General features: G+C 33.8%; 1 protein-coding gene across 1 annotated transcript; it reads left to right on the top strand.

Moving 5' to 3' along the window:
• The first annotated feature begins 3,447 nt into the window (after nucleotides 1-3,447).
• LOC126892829 (uncharacterized) lies at nucleotides 3,448-4,707 on the top strand. Its single transcript, XM_050662567.1, has one exon. It carries the CDS (start codon nucleotides 3,448-3,450, stop codon nucleotides 4,705-4,707), a length of 1,260 nt encoding a protein of 419 aa, XP_050518524.1.
• Nucleotides 4,708-17,687: the final 12,980 nt, after the last annotated feature.

Genomic DNA, 17,687 nt, shown 5'->3' with positions numbered 1-17,687 from the left:
TTAATTTTCGGTGATTGCTTCTTTGCTTTTTTAGGTTTAAACAACGGTTTGACAATATTAAGATATTTTTCTGCAGTTGCACCGTTAAGATGGCCTATGGAATTGTGATGAACTAAATCTTCATTTTCATGATTCGTTGATACTGTATCGGAAAAAACATCGTCATCGCTATCTTCTTTTTTCACCTCTTCTTCTGATTTCATCTCTTCCTTTTTGACGTGTTTAAGCTTCTTATTAATAGCATGATGTGAAGATTGTGCAATATCTTTTAGTGGTTTAGTTATGGGTTCAAAGAGTTTATTTAGCGTCTCGTCTTGTTCTGTCCTACCTAGCTTTAATGCCAAATACTTTTTGCGAATGACTCGAGCTAATTCAGCAACTTTACGCTTGCGTGCAGCTACCTCTTTGTCTAACATGTTGTTATGGAATGCGTGTATTTCGATCATAACTACAATTTTATAAACTTGTCGAAGCCTAAACGATATCGTCCGTTAGAAATATCGAAATCCTTAACAATTACGAACGTGCCATACCTATCCTGCCAACATTCAGAACAAATTTTTTTAAATTGAACAAATGTCATGTCAGGTGAGACGTGATCATCAAAGACGTGTTTTAAATTGAGCTCATCCTGTTTAAACAATACAATAAGGTTGGCATTATCACGCAGGAGTTGTTTGCCTGCTCGACTGTATGATTGACATATGTATGCACAATCGATATCTTTATGTCTTCCCATGCAGTAATATTCACGTATTGTTTGTTGTGGATCCGTAGATACGTCATCAAATATGAATACTGAGTTGGGTTTAGCTTCGTCAGGACTTATTACGGCATCATTGTCTTTAAATGGAAAATAACCAACCTCTTTCACAGATTCCAACACTTCCTTCAAAAACTGATACTTGGGTTGAAACAACGATTTTGAATATACGTAAACATTTTTGAATTTAGCGCCATTTAGATCAAACAGTAATGCTAGCATAGCATTCGTTTTTCCACATCCACTTGGGCCACATACGATAGCACGAAAAGAATGTGGTAGCAATACACCATGTTTACTGATTCTTGCCACGTTATCGACAAAATCCAAGTTCTCCACTGCTAGTGTCTTATCTTGTTGAATGACCTTCATATTGTGATTAAGATGTATTTTATACGCTTGGTTATATAAAGAAATTTTTCAAGAAGCGATTCATTTCAATGTTAGTCGTTCAAGGTGAAGGAGTGTTGAATTCTCTGATCAACAATATACCGTTTGAATTGCATGCCCCTGGTTACCAGTATCTAGGACCTGGAACTAAATTACAGAAACGTCTAGCTCGTGGAGATCCAGGGATAAATCCATTAGATCGAGCTGCGAGAGATCATGATATTGCATATTCTCATAGTAATTCATTGAAAGATAGACATAAAGCAGATTGGGTATTGGAAAACAAAGCGTGGGAACGAGTTACAGCAAACGACGCATCTTTGAGTGAAAAAGCCACTGCCTGGTTGACTACTACAGCAATGAAAGTTAAACGAAAACTAGGTATGGGTATGAAACGTGGTAAAGGTGTTGGTTCATTTAAGCGACACGTGCTACAACCAATTATCAGAACGTTGAAACGAACTCCTCCATCACCAAATTTGCGTAAATCAGCTCTAGTTGCACTTGCAGCAGCTAGAACAGCCGTGAAGAATATAGGTGGGAAAAGAAATGTACGAGTTCCAAGAATCATTCCATTCGAATCAAAATCTGGTGGTATTTTACCTTTAATTCCCATCTTTGCAGGCTTATCAGCTCTTGGTAGTTTGGCTGGTGGTGCAAGTGCCATCGCAAAGACTGTAATTGATTCAAAGAATGCTCAAAAGAAACTAGAAGAGGACAAACGTCATAATAAAGCTATGGAGCATCTAGGCAAAGGATTATACCTTCGAAAAAACGCTAAAGGAGGCTTTGGATTATATTTAAAAAAGTCAAAAAACTACCGCTGAAGCTACCTAATAGACCTTTAACCAATGTGGACTTGAATAAATTTGTTAAACTACTTAAAATTCCAAATTTTCGTGGTGTGTTTATGAGAGATAATTTACCTCGTTACCCTCGTAAACATGAATGTGCTATAATTAATCTCGACATTTCAACAAACCCTGGTACACATTGGGTAGCTTACAGAAAGATAAACAAAGACATAGAGTATTTTGATTCATATGGTTGCTTGAAGCCACCTCAAGAACTAGTTTCCTATTTGAATGGTGGAAGAATTGCATATAATAACGATCAATATCAAAGTTATAACCAAATAAACTGTGGACATTTGTGCTTAAAGTTTCTGTATAATGGAAAATATAAGCGCTGATGTCTGGTATGAATTACCACAAGATATTCGCCATGCACTAGAATATTATTTACCTTGCAAGAAAGACTATAAGAAACACGTATGGTGCGATGTTTGTGGGACGATGGAAAGTGTATGTGTATTTTGTAGAATACCGTATTATGAACAAAATATAAATAAAACAAGAAAAACATGTAACATTATTCTAAGAAAAATAAAGAAATGTTTAACATATTTTGGTATTTAACTTACTGCACCTTTTACCTCCTATCAGTCATGTCTCGATTATTGACCCTAACAAGTACTACAAACGAGTTTTCGTTTACTCCTCAAGTGCCTCTTGTGCTTGATCCGCTACGGCAGTATTATGTAGCAGTGTTGGGATTTCATACATTTAATTCAATTCCAAACATTGATGGTGAAAAGTTTTATTTCTATGAGCAGAATGATCGTACAAAGTTGCGTTATATCGAAATTCCATCAGGATCTTATGAAATTACCGATATCGAAGCATACATTCGAAATAAATTAATGGGTATATACAATTCGGTTCAGGAGTTCACTTTAAAACCGAACAACAATACGCTTAAATGTGAAATTTTCTGTCAAGATCATACCATTACTTTCGAGAAAGAAGATAGTCTTGGTAAATTATTGGGTTTCTCCTCAAATAGAGTGTTAAAATCAGGAAAAATGCATTCTTCGGACCAACCTGTAAATATTATAAAAGTATCAAGTCTACTATTTGAATGCAACATTACTGAAGGAGCCTTCTACGAAGACAGACCTGTACACACCATTCTGCATTTTCCGATAAATGTTGATCCAGGTTTTTCTATTGATGAACGTCCTCATAACCCTATATACATACCAATAAGCAGCAGTATACGTGAAATTACCAAAATTACTGTTAGTATAGTCGATCAGGAATTAAGACCTGTCAATTTTAGAGGAGAGAAAAGTACGCTCCATTTGGATTTTAAGGAAACGATATAAATGGGTTTAATTATAAAACAAAACTCTACAAGTCAATATCCATTAGTCTCACACAGATCCTGCATGCGACGTGACGTGTCTGCCGCCAATAAAGCCTTTCTTGTTGCCATTGGATTAAAGCTGAAAGATGTCAAAACGTCAATACATTCGACGGGGGGTTCAACAGCAGGAGCCTCAACCTCATATTTTCGATCTTTACCAAAAACCTCTGTTCGATAATACTATTAGAAAAGAAGAATTTCGGACATATACACCATACATCAAATCATTTAATAATAGTGACGTTGTCGAATTTATCATAAATCAATCAGATGCATTTTTTGGGATACACGAAACGCTGTTGGAAATTAAAGGAAGTATAGAGAAAGTAGGTGATGGCGTGGTTTCTCTTGCACCGAATGTTGGAGCTTTCTTGTTTGATACATGTACGTATATCCAAAGTTCACATGATATGGAAATAGTTAGAGACCCAGGTGTAGTTAGCACTATTCGCAGTTTGTTATGTTATACTCCTGAAGATTCCAAGTTTCTCAGTACTGCAGGATGGAACTATCCGAATAATCCACATATATCGGGAGACAACTTTAGTCTACTGATTCCGATAAAACATATATTCAACATTTTCAACGACTACAATAAATTAACCTATGGCCGTCAAGTGTTTCGATTTGTTCGAGCACGCAATGATAGAGACTGTATTCTAGTGAAAGAACCTAATGCTACAACAACAACAACAGTATCTTTAACTGTTTCCAGCATGGAACTCAAGGTCAAGCATGTCTTTCCCAATGATGATATGAAAATTGAATTAATGACTCCGATTAAGAATAATGTGCCGATAACTATACCTTTCCGTAAATGGGAGCTCAATGAACTACCTTCACTTACGTCAGGATCTCGACGCGAGATATGGAGTGTAAAGACAACTTCATCTGTTGAACGTCCACGCTATGTCATTGTGGCTTTTCAAACTTCTAAACGAGATGACATACACGCTGATCCAACGTTATTTGATCACATTAGAATGTCCAGCGTGCGATTAGTTATTAATGGAGAATACTGGCCTAACGAGAGAATGCAATTGGATTTTGCAAAAAATGACTATGCTATAGCTCACTATAACTATACGGAATTCTTTCCTAGTTATACTCTTTCCTCAACAAAACATCCCATCTTAGATTATGCTGCTTTCAAGAAATATGCCTTATTTGTTTTTGACTGTTCCAAGCAGGATGATACGTCATTCAGATCAGGAACCGTTGATGTTAAACTGGAAATCGAAGCAGATGAAGGTTTTCCGGCAGGCACTCGAGCCTACTGTTTAATTGTTCACGACAGCCTACTCGAATACTTTCCTCTAACAGAAGTTATCAAAAATATTATTTAAGTAGGTTTAAAGAGTACGTCACTCAGTATCAATCATCACGCTTAATCATGAGGATTGCTCTAGTTGACATACAGGGATTTATGGTAGATAGATTGTTTATACCCAAGGAACTCAGCATTGAAATTGGTTTTAAACGACATCATTACATATTTACGTCTCCGCAACCGTTTACTTCATTAACTAATCAAGATAAGAAGACAGTATTCTTCTTGGAGAAAAACGTGCATGGCATTCGGTATTCCAATGGTGATGTGGAATATTCCAAAATAAATCAAATACTAGAATCCAAGTTATTGTATGCTGCCGATTACATTTACGTTCGAGGAGAACAAAAAGCAGAGTTTTTACGACAGAAATGTAATATGATTGGAATTCTTCCTGCTATTATTGATGTCTGCAAATTTGATTACACACCTTGCGTTTGTAAATTTGCTCCTGATGCAAACCCCTGTCACGCCAATGGAGTGTTTTTATGTACCGAAAGAAATGTGGATCGACTACGCCAATGGTTTTGTAATACGATATTACCTGTATAATTATGTTTTATAATAAAAATGTATAGAAAACTATTGACTTTTAATTAAAACTCCTTTTTTACTCATCAATTTTTATATTACGTGTCAAATCCTCTATTTACAATTTTTTTTTAAAATAATTTTTAAAATTAAGATAAATACAGGCATTAAAATTAAACATGTCAATGCGAATATATTATTAATTTCATTTTTCATGTTTCCGCTGGTGGTGTTATCGTCCATGGTTGAATATGTCCTAGTGGATATGTTCTATCGCTAATATGTAGGTTCTCTAATTGTTTGATAATTTTTCTTAAATCCTGATATACTTTAATATCTTTCTGTAACTCAATGAGTTTATCTTGAAACTGTTCAACTTTATGTCTGTACTCACTCAAAGACATGACGCTACTAACAAATTTGTTTCAGTAAAGATACATATCTAAAGTCTTTATGATATGATGTTTAATTTTTCTATTGCACCATCGCTTAAACATAAATTATGTTACGGTCGTAGATAAAATATAGTATGCAACTCGTAAAGCTTAGATTTCTTCACGTGACTGGTTTAAATAACATATTATTTTATGGTCGTAGATAAAATATAGTATGCAACTCGTAACGGTTAGTTTATGGATTAAATAACATATTTGATACTCCCCACACCTTTAACGTATGACAATCTCCAATCAGACCAATGCTAACGACATGTCACCATCGCTTAAACATACTAAATTATCGGTCGTAGATAAAATATAGTATGCAACACGTAGAGCTTAGATTTCTGCACGTGACTAGCTTAAATAACATATTATGTAAAAGAAGAAGAATAGACAGTTGACAAAAAGAAGAAGAGCGTGGCGACTAGCACAGAACGGAAAATTGTTTTATTTTTAATTTATTTACTATTTTAATTTAAAAATAGCGCCAACTAGCGGATAATAGCTAAACTATGGTAGATTTCTTCGACGTAATGTCAAGGCAAATTGGAATAAAAATGGCGAATTGGAATAAAAATGGCGAATTGGAATAAAAATGGCGGATTGGAATAAAAATGGCGAATTGGTGGCGCCATCTAGCGGAAAATAACTATGGTAGATTCCATCGCTGTGACGTCAGCATCTATCTCACTCTTACTCATTGGAAAGGTACTTCTCTCTCTAACACATTGATTTCCCTATCTTGGTAGCAGAATCTGTTTTGTCCTTCTACTCCCTTGTTGCTATCCAAAATGGAAAGTTTTTCATATATAGACGAAATAGAAATGCCTAATTGAGATATATTAAATTGTGATAAGTTGATGTCACCAGAATCTAAAATATTATCCTGCAAAACACAATCTCTATCACTATAATTTTTGAAAAGTAGTCAGCGAACAAATTAACAATTTCTGTACCACTAGAACCAGTGATATTATTATAGTGTACAACTGATGGTATATTAGGTTTGCTATTTTTATTACTAACAAATTTCCAAATATTTCTATTATCCCTTAGAGATGATTCAGTTAATGCAATGTAATCACGATAACATTGTTGTTTTAAGCGTTTACATTGAGCCCTTAATGCAGAAAACTCATTAAAGAAAGTGGGGGACTTAGTTCTCAGATATTCTTTGTGAACTTTCTTTTTCTGAATAATTGCAACTTTGAGATCTGGAGAAAACCACACGGGAAATTTCTTTGCTGAATACTTTTTAACAGGCACATAAAGATCAATTGTTATGTATATAATATCGTAAAAAATACTGATCATGTCATCAAGAGACTTATTTTTAAACAAATTATCTCAATTAAATTGAGAAAGAAAACTTGTAACATATATGTAGGACGTTCATCGTATGGAAATCTCTATAAAAAGCGTCACCAGTCAGTCCAGGGTTGTTAACACATGATTCATACTTAAATTCAAAAGATATAGGTGGATGATGAATATCCAAAGGAAGTAGGACTATCTCTGCTGTTGATATCTTAGCTTCGCCATCGTTCATGAAAATTAGATCCAGCAAATTGTTGTGTGCATTTTTAACGGAGTTGACTTGATAAAGGTTATGGTATGAGCATGGAATGAAGCTGAAAGAATCTGTATGGATTCAACTTCACGAGGTGAAGCTCCTGTCAAAGGGGTACCCACTGAAGACATTCCATCCTTGGACCAGTTACAGTAAGGAAGGTTAAAGTCCCCAAGAATACAAAGCTTGTGATCCGGATTTTCATACGATAGTTTCTCCACATTCTCCTGTAAACTCCCAATATTTCTCTGGATCACTTCGCTGTGGAAAATAAGCAGTAGCAATGATGATCAGCAATGATTGTAGCAACTTCAAGTTTAACAAACAAATGTTCAATGCTGTTACTTGCTAACAAAACTGTTCTAGATATTGTTTTACGGAAAGCTATAAGTACCCCACCTTCATGAGAAAAAATGCTTGTTGATAAAGATCTATCCTTTCGGTGGATGTTGTAGTCAAACATTTGTAGTTCAGAATTGTTAATGTCACTAGTCATAGTCAACCAGTTTCATTTAGCACTATAATGTCATATTGTGAGTATGATATATTCTCATAGAGTAGATTGAGTTTTGTTCGCAGCAGACCTGAAGTGGCTTGAACTTTTAATTCTGTTGATGTTTTTTGTGAGCAATTTTGGTATACCATTTTACATATTTTAGAATAAGGTTTGGTTCACCGTTACGCTGCCTTTCTCTAAGTTCAGTTTTCAGTGAATTAACCTCTGCACGTTGTTCGTTAGTTAGGTCAGCCTCAATAAACACTTAAGTTTCTATCGAGTCTTCTTTTGTTCCTCAAGATTGAACGAACAATCTCAGGAGACTCAAGGGTTAGGCGTAATGATTGATGTCCATTTTTATTGCGTTTCCCAATTCTGGCTGAGTTCTGTATGTTGGCTGGGGAGTCTGACAGACCCAGGAGGATGTCGTTGGCTCTAGATAAATCATCTTCATTGTTTTTGATTAAATTAAACATCATCAATAATGTTGTTTATTTAACTAATAATGAATTTATACGTTACTTTATGGACGCACTGTATACAAGGAATTATATCTGTACTTATAAATAAGTAAAAATATAAAATATTTACATATTTGTCTTTTATTCATTGGCGTTTTTTTTAATGTTTGTTTTATTTGTTTCTCTGGTTGTGTAACAAAAAAGAAAACTTCTGTTGGAGTGAAAGTAAAGAGGAAGATAAACTCCAACAGAAGTAAGGAAAAAAGATAAAGTAACTGGATGTAACTAGATGTGGAAAAATGAGAATAGAGCTTCTCGTTTGAGAAGACGATGTATGAAAAATACTACTTTTACAGTAGTACTTGTATGGGGGGATAATGATAAGATGACGAAGTTGAAGAAAGGGGAATTAAATGGGAGACAAGTAGAAGTATGAAGAGACAGAGGCAAACTGAATAGAGTTGGCTAGCAAGAGATGCAAGAGAACAACTTTACACTCGAGGATGGATACGGCTCGTTTGCATGCCTGTCGAAGAACAGTAGCTCTAAGTAGATAGTAATGATGACTAGAAAAGGTATATACTACGATAAGAATAATGTTCTGAAAATAAATAAACGAGAATAATTGCTAAAGAAGAACAAAATATGGTGGTGGTAATAGAGTGGTCTTCGATCACTCTCCCAGGTATCTTACACTGTTGTCAAATATTAAATATATTAAATCAGTAATAATGAACATAAAGGAATAATAAAAATAAATGATATACAAAATAAGTAAATATTTATTAAAAATAACTACTAGATTTTTGACAATCTGTGAGTTAAACAAAGTGCATATCATGTAACTCTAAAATAACATACATTATACAAAAGTTATACCTGAGATAACAACAATAATGCTACCTGTTACAAAATTACATACCTCTTACATATAGGGTACAACTCACATGAGTCCCTTTACCAAATGGTTATAGTACGCTTGCTACGTACAACTAAATTTAAACAGACAAATATGAAGATAATATAAATAAATAGGCATAAGCCTGACTAAGGGAAAATACTAAATGAATTAAGCAAGTTAAATATACAAATGAATGAAATACCGGGTGTCCACTTATATTTTCCCCCATTTTAACTGCCTATAACTTCTAAACGGCTCAAGATAGAAATATGCGATTTTCGCTGAAATGTTTTATTTTAGTAAAAGTTTTGTCTGAATGGACTGAATTATTTATCTCGCTTTCAAATACGAAAAGAAAAATGGCGGATTTTTGAAAAAAAACGTTGTTGAATTTTTTTTAATGGAACACCCAGTATATTTTTTTGTAAATTAAAAGAAAGGTCATTCACCTATCCAGCGATATAATGTTTTTCAAAATCGGTTGTCAAATCACTGAGTAATTAATTTTTAAAATGAAAGGTGCAACGTGGGTATCACATACCTAAATAACATAATATGTGATTTCCACATTGCATCTCTCATTTTAAAAATTAATTTCTCAGTCATTTGACCACCGATTTTAAAAAAAATTATATCGTTGGATAGGGAAATGACCGTTTTTTCAAGTTTTTAGGTAAGTGACCATTTTTTATGTCGCTTTTAAATAAAAAATGGCGAATTTTTGGAAAAAAAAAACGTTGACTTTTTTTTTTAAACACCCAGTATATTTTTTTGTAGCTTGAAAAAACGGTCATTTACCTATCCAGCGATATTAAATTTTTTAAAATCAGTTGTCAAATGACTGAGCAAATAATTTTTAAATTGAAAGATGCAATGTGGAAATCACATAACATAATATCATTTTGCTTAGTTATGTTATTTAGGTATGTGATATCCGCGTTGCACCGATCATTTTAAAAATTAATTACTCAGTGATTTGACAACCGATTTTGAAAAACTTTATATCGCTGGATAGGTGAATGACCTTTCTTTCAATTTCCAAAAAAATATACTGGGTGTTCCATTAAAAAAAGTCAACAACGTTTTTTTCAAAAATCTGCCATTTTTCTTTTCGTTTTTGAAAGCGATATAAAAAATTCAATCCATTCAGACAAAACTTTTACTAAAATAAAACATTTCATCGAAAACCGCATATTTCTATCTTAAGCCGTTTAGAAGTTATAGGCGGTTAAAATGGGGGAAAATATAAGTGGACACCCGGTATAATGAAGTTAAGATAAATACCGAAACGATGACCTGAATTAACCGAACAAATGTAATAAAGCGAATAAACAATGAAATATTTTTGAAACAAGCAATTAATATTACAAACTAAATTTACCCGAATTACATCAACCAATCAAAGCGATAATAAAGTATAAAAACCTAATTTTTCTAGGCTTATTCCTGTGCAAAAGAAGTTACCGTAGATACAAAAGTTTGGGAACCAAATACACTAATATACAAATATGTCATATAAAAAAACAAAGGTCAGCTATATCTGAAAAAAAAATTAATTAACATAGAGTGCATTAAACCAAGAGTCTTAAATATAAAAACCAATAGTTACTCAAAGCACAACACTAAATGTTCCCAAACAAACCCATTCATCGAACGACTTCCAGATAAGGTTCGATGCTGCAATCCATACAATGAGCACACGGAGAGTGCTAACCTGTCCTATCCGTAGGTGTAGGTGGAAAGATGACAGAAAATGGGGCTGAACGTCCCAAAATGTGTTTCCCAAATGACATGCTCCCATGATGACTTGACTGTGGCTGTAATAGGTGATCAAAGGGGCTACGACTTCACAGGATGGTTTCTCCCAAATGGCTAAAAAACATTCCCAGTTTTATTTCCTATATGAGCAAAAAGTAAAGAGAAGAAATAAATGAGAAAACTTTTTTAAGAAAAAAAAGTGACCATTAAATGAAACAAAAACTAATCTCAGGTAACCTTGAACTATTTTGGGTGTGAAGACATGAATAAATAATGACATTGATTTTGAAATTGGAACATAGAATATGATTTATCTGAGAGAATATGATATTAATATAATAATAGCCATCTACACACATATTATATACCTTAATGAAATGGTATGGAACCAGGCAAAGATAGTTACTTGACAATTTATAGATATATTGGATGCTCAATCAGTTTAAAACGTACAGAGAAGTAATGATAATTATTTCCAATATTAACTTGAGGACTTCAAAAATGTTTGGTTATGTAAAACCAAAAACCACATTAATATAAGTACCTATAATTTCCCTTAATGAATATTCAATAAAGATCGAAATAATCTTCATCCTTCATTTAATGGGTTCACTAAGGAAATTTAACAATGAAACTAATATTTCAAATATTCATAACAAAAAACATTCCAAGGCTAACAAAAAATTATTATAAAAAAGAACCCTCACCGGATGATTCCTATTCAGGCTTCAAGGGGAGTTGTCTTCCTACTCCAAGTAACCATTGGTGGTAAACTTTTCACTTTAATTAACGCTAGTTGAATAAAAATAATTTAGATGGAAATCAACCGCCATTTTATGGTACCAACTACCCACTTCACAGCCACAAGCCAAGTGTCGATCATTCCACTCTCCTTCAAAGAGGAGAACCTCAAACTACCACAGAACATGAATTCAATGTCACGGAACGATTCGACAAGTATGTTCCGTAGACGCCGACGTGTGACGTCACGTAAGTGGTCCTTTACGAGAAAATTAGAGAAATTAATTAAGCGATCAAAAGAAAATAATTATAAAAATAATTAAGGAGTTCAAAAATGATTTAGTAACGTATCAGACCGTTACAGTTGGAGTCGAAAAACACATTCTTAAGTATGCTAGGTTTATTGCAGTTTCGACATTTCTATTTGAATACAATAAATTGAAATATACAATACTTACAATAATATACATTGCAATAAAACCATAATTTAATAGATGTCTTATAATTTAATAGGTGCCTAAATCAATGAGGGTTTGTAGCGTACTAGTGTATTTCAAAGGATAACCGATTTCAGCACTCTGATGCCGTGGTATAGGAGCATTTGTAAAGATGCGTACCGTCATCATCATCCAGCCTTCTGCATCCAAAGTTGAACATAGGCCTCCCCTAATTTCTTCCAGTTTTGTCGGTCTTGGGCTTTCTGCAACCAATTCCCAGCAATCCTTTTGACGTCGTCTGTCCATCGTGTAGGTGGTCTACCTTTACTTCTTCTGTCTTCTCTTGGTCTCCACACTGTAATTTTTTGGGTCCATCTCCCGTCCTTCATTCTGGCTACATGGCCCGCCCAATTCCACTTCAGCTATGCTATTCGCTCTATGACATCTGTGACGCCTGTCCTTCTTCTGATTTCTTCGTTTCTGACCCTGTCTCTGAGAGTCAGTCCAAGTAGTGACCGTTCCATTCTTCTTTGGGCCACTCTAAGTTTCGTTGCTGTGGCCTGGGTTAACGATACTGTTTCAGCGCCGTAAGTCATGACTGGAAGCACACATTGGTTGAACGTCTTCCTTTTCAAATAATTTGACAAGTTGCTCTTGAAAATGTCTGATAGAGCTCCATATGCGGCCCATGCTAAGGTGATCCTTCTCTGTAATTCAGCAGTTTGATTGTCCCTGGCAATTTGGATTTCATGCCCTAAGTATTTATATTTATGGACCAATGCTATTTCGTTGACGTCGACTTTTGGATTTTCGCTTGGTACCAGGTTTGTCATGTATTGTGTCTTTCCAAAATTTACGTTTAAACCAACTTTTTTACAGGCGGCATCTAACTCAGTAAGCATAGTTCTAATCTCTTTTAAGTTGTCTGTTATAAGAACTATGTCGTCTGCGAATCGTAGGTGGGAGAGCCTTTCACCGTCGACATTTATTCCTTTGGCCAAATTCCTATTCCAAAGGACAAGTATAGTACTGTGGACAAAATAGTTGTTGGCAAAATATACACTAGCTTGTTTTAGATTGTTTATGACTACATTTATTTCTTATAGACTTTCTTGGTGTTATTCCTGTTGTTGAGTGTTTGTATTATTTTTTTGGTAGTCAGCGTTGGCCGAAGATGGTTGCTTAAGTTTCCTGGTAGGGTTTCACCATGTTCCCGGAGATTATATCTTTTACCATCGGCGTTTAGCCTGTTTAATATTACTTTCAAATAATGTAAATCGAATTATAAATTCAACCATTGTTTGGTTCTGGGGCTATTTAGCAAGTATTCAAATTCACTGATGATGGACCGATAGGTCTGAAAACGTTCTGAATTGGACACATTTTATTCGATCCATTGGGATTTTTAAAATTTTAATAAATATACCAATTACATAGAAATGGTTTTTACTTCATGTTAGAGTTTATTATTTTTTTCTTTCAGAAATAAATTCTTACAGTTTGCTTTATATTTTAGGTTTTTCCCAAATCAACAATAAAATGGAAACTAAGCAAACATCACCTAAACATCCATGCAAAAAAGAAGGACAAACAAGTCAACATGCTGAAGAAATCATATTAAACAAAAGTGAAAAAGTTCAGATTGTGCAAAAACGTTACAAGTGTGAAATTTGCTTAAAGACCACAGCAGGCCATTTGAAAAGACATTTGCGAATACATACTGGGCAAAAACCGTACAATTGTGAGATATGTTTTAAGCAATTTACAACAGCAAATGATGTGAAAATTCATTTGCGAACACATACTGGGGAAAAACCTTACAAGTGTGAAATTTGCTTTAAGCAGTTTTCACAGCAAGGCCATTTGGGAAGCCATAAAAAAGGACATACTGGAGAAAAAGGTTACAAGTGTGAAATTTGCTTTAAAACATTTACTGGATCAAATTATTTGAAAATTCATTTGCGATCACATACCGGGGAAAACCCTCACAAGTGTGAAATTTGCTTAAAGACATTTCCTGCAGCAGCTAATTTGAAAAGACATCTGCAAATACATAGTGGGGAAAAACCTTACAAGTGTGAGATATGTTTTAAGCAATTTATTACAGCACGTGAAGTAAAAATACATTTTCGAACACATACTGGGGAAAAACCTCACAAATGTGAAATTTGTTTAAAGCAATTTACTACAACAGGCAATTTGAAAACACATCTGCGAATACATACTGGAAAAAAACCTTACAAGTGTGAGATATGCTTTAAGCAATTTTCCCAGCAAACTGATCTGAAAAGACATTTGAGAGTGCACACTGGAGAAAAACCTCACAAGTGTGAAATTTGTCTTGGGCAGTTTACACAACAAAGTTCTTTGAATAAACATAAGAAAATACACACTGGAGAAAAAAATTACAACTGTGAAATTTGCTTTAAGACATTTATTACAGCATTTGAGGTGAAATCACATTTGGGAGTGCACACTGGGGAAAAACCTTATAAGTGTGAAATTTGCTTTAAGATATTTACTAGGGCAGGTCATTTGAAAACACATCTGCGAATACATACTGGAGGAAAACCTTACAAGTGTGAGACATGTTTTAAGCTATTTTCCCAGAAAGATTATCTGAAAAAACATTTGAAAATACATATCGTTAGCTTGTAGTGTGAAAATCTCCCCAAGTAGCAATTTTTCGACGCATTGGTTGTCAGTACAAACAAATGCACTGTATACAACGTTGCCCGAGAGCATTTGCAGTTGTTTCGGCCAACGTCCCCTACCCCAACTGACATTACGATGTTACAACCTTAGATATACGGGCAACTAATTTATTACCATTGTGACAACTACATATCACAGTTCAGTTTTTTCAACAATCGCAACGACTTAAAAATGTTATAATGCTAAACTAATTTACGCCCTGGCCGACTCTGTAGTTGAGTTTGAGTAGAGTTGTCTGTCACGTCACGACCCTGTGTTGTTCTAGAGGTGTGATACGTTTGCGGCAATTTCCAGAGGAGAAAAAGAATTTACTTTATAACCTTATTTTTTTCTTATTATATATTTTATTTTGATGGAAATTTTCAATTTATTTAACAACCTGTTTATTTGTTTTTTTAATAGCTGGTTTCCATTCCATTGTTTTATCAGTAGATTTGAGATTTGATAACCTTAATCTTTGTATCAGCTTTCGTAGACAGGGTTGCCAGGTCAATTTTTACTCTTTCAGTAGTTTTGTTTTCACAAAATCAGTAGATTCTTTTTAGGCCATGTAAATATACAGTAATACAGTGATATGCACATCCGTCCTAAATGTCCCAAGAGGAATTCCTCAAAATTGGAAACCTAATTATTCCAAACCACCAACTGGTAATTACCATTCAAATTTTTCAAAAATACTCATTACAGTTTCCTCGTGATTCGAAAAAAATGGATTAAATTCTGTTAAAATATACCAAAAATCTACTAAAAAATATTGCCTACTAATGGTTTGTTTTTAACCAAGAGTGATTCAAATTTACCGCGCTGTAATGCTTGTTTGTAATTGGTCCAACTGCAGGCAAGTTTACTCCACTCTTATAAAATTTTGACAGTAATGACATTTATCAAATTTTGACATTAGTGGAATTTCATAGGTTAGTGAAGTTATACCGGCGATTTTTTGTGTTAACTGTGTTATTCCTTTAATGATTGTTAGTCTGCTTTTATATAAAAAGCAGTCGTTTTTAGAACTCTTTAGCGACGTATTAATATAATATAATATTTATGGATTACCGTTGAGGGCCGACATGATCAACCAAAAAAGATGTATTTGGTTGTTATTCTAGTGACTTTCTTAGGCGTGAATCTGCCTTTTAAGTTTACTCCTCCTGGTTAAAAAATAAACTATAGAATTTTTTAAAAAATATCAAAAATCTACCAAAAAAGTAGAAATCTACTAAATGTGGCAACGCTGTTAATGAGAATGATACACTTTTGACACTGGTCACATGACCTCTGTCGCCCAATAAGAGGGTGCGTTCTAAAATGGTTTTGATAGTCGGCGCGGTCGGGTTTGGTTGGCGATTGGACTTCTAAGTTGTCTTGTCCGTCTAAGGTTGGTTATAAGGTATTTTTTTAGTAATATTGGTAATATTGTTTAATGCGCCATTTTGGTTTTACTTGAGATTTTTGGGATGTAAAGAAAATGAAAACACAGAATATAAATGTTGTTCTGAAGCTATTTTCTTGTGGCATTTTTATAATCAAGTCAGATTAAATAAATTATTAGAAGAATTTTTTACTAAGCAACAACATTTTTATTTATTTAGTATTATTTTGTATTTTGACAAAGACACCCGACTTGGGCGTCGAAACGTTAATAAAATCATTTTTAGGTAAAATTGTGGCTTATTTCCCATTTGAATATACTTGATTACAGAATATAAAAAATGCAGGCCTTTTCTGATACCTTTAAAAGCACTATCAATACATTAAATTTATACAGAAAATCTTTAACATAAATTTTGACATTTATATTAAAATTTGATTTTTTAAATTTGCATATTTTTGTCAAAAATGTCATAAAAAAAGGAGCGCGTGTGTTTTTTAAAGGAGAAATATCCATATTTGACGGTAATCTGAGATGCGTTTATAAATTTCACATCAGGTCATAAGTCCTTTATGTATTTATATAAATTTAAATACCCAATACGATGTCAAAACAGTTTACTTTTTAGTTTTCGCATTCACCATACAGGTGTTAAAAATATAGGTAAAAAAACATAACTACTCTGACTCCTTGAGCAACCATTGCACGCGCAGGTGCTTTTTATAGTCGCTTCAGTTGTCTTATGCAACGCTTACGAACTGATGTTGCTTACGTTAAGACAACTCAAAAATCGTCCACCAAATCAGTGCAGAATAGGGTCGTCTTCTAGGCAATAACAACGTTGTAAGAAAACGTTGCCACGCGGTAGACAACGTTGTCGCGTCGACAAATTGCTACTTGGGTCGTATCTCATTTTTTTCGAAAATGATATTTTGGTTTGGTGGTTTAGTTTGAAAACCTTGTATCTCACGATTTTCAACTAGTACGTTTTTTTAACGGTAAAATATTGCAAAATCTCTAAATTTTAAAGAACCGCTTGGATTGACATGAAATTTTGCATACACATAGCTAATAAGTCAAAGAAAAAAAGTGATATTGTTCCGATGTGTGCCTTTGCTTTGGGGGTGACTTTCACCCCTTCTCGGGGGTGAAAAAATATATGTCCAAAATAAGTTCGGAATTCGATAAACTGACTGATTCTAAGTAACTTTTGTTCTATAGAGTTTTTCACCAAGTCAATACTTTTCGAGTTATTTGCGAGTGAATTTGTTCATTTTTAAACAAAATAACCACGTTTTTAGACGGTTTTTCGCAAATAATTCAAAAAGTAAGTATTTTGTCGAAAAACAATATTCTTAATAAAAATATAGTTTATAAAAAATGAAAAAAATGGTGCATATATTAAGTCTGTACAGCTAGTACAAGCAAAGTTGTAGATAATGAAAAGCAGGTTCTTATTCGTCAAATTCCAAATCGAATATTTCATCGAGAAATAACCAAAAAACGGAACACTTTTCGGGGAACACTTATTTCAACTTTTTTAAAGTATTTAAAAAAGTTTTATTTTAGTTTTTTAA

Source organism: Diabrotica virgifera, chromosome 9 (genome assembly GCF_917563875.1).
Source record: "Diabrotica virgifera virgifera chromosome 9, PGI_DIABVI_V3a".
NCBI lineage: Eukaryota > Metazoa > Arthropoda > Insecta > Coleoptera > Chrysomelidae > Diabrotica > Diabrotica virgifera.
Note: the sequence above shows the minus strand (reverse complement) of the source record. Positions and strands in the feature narration are given on the sequence as shown.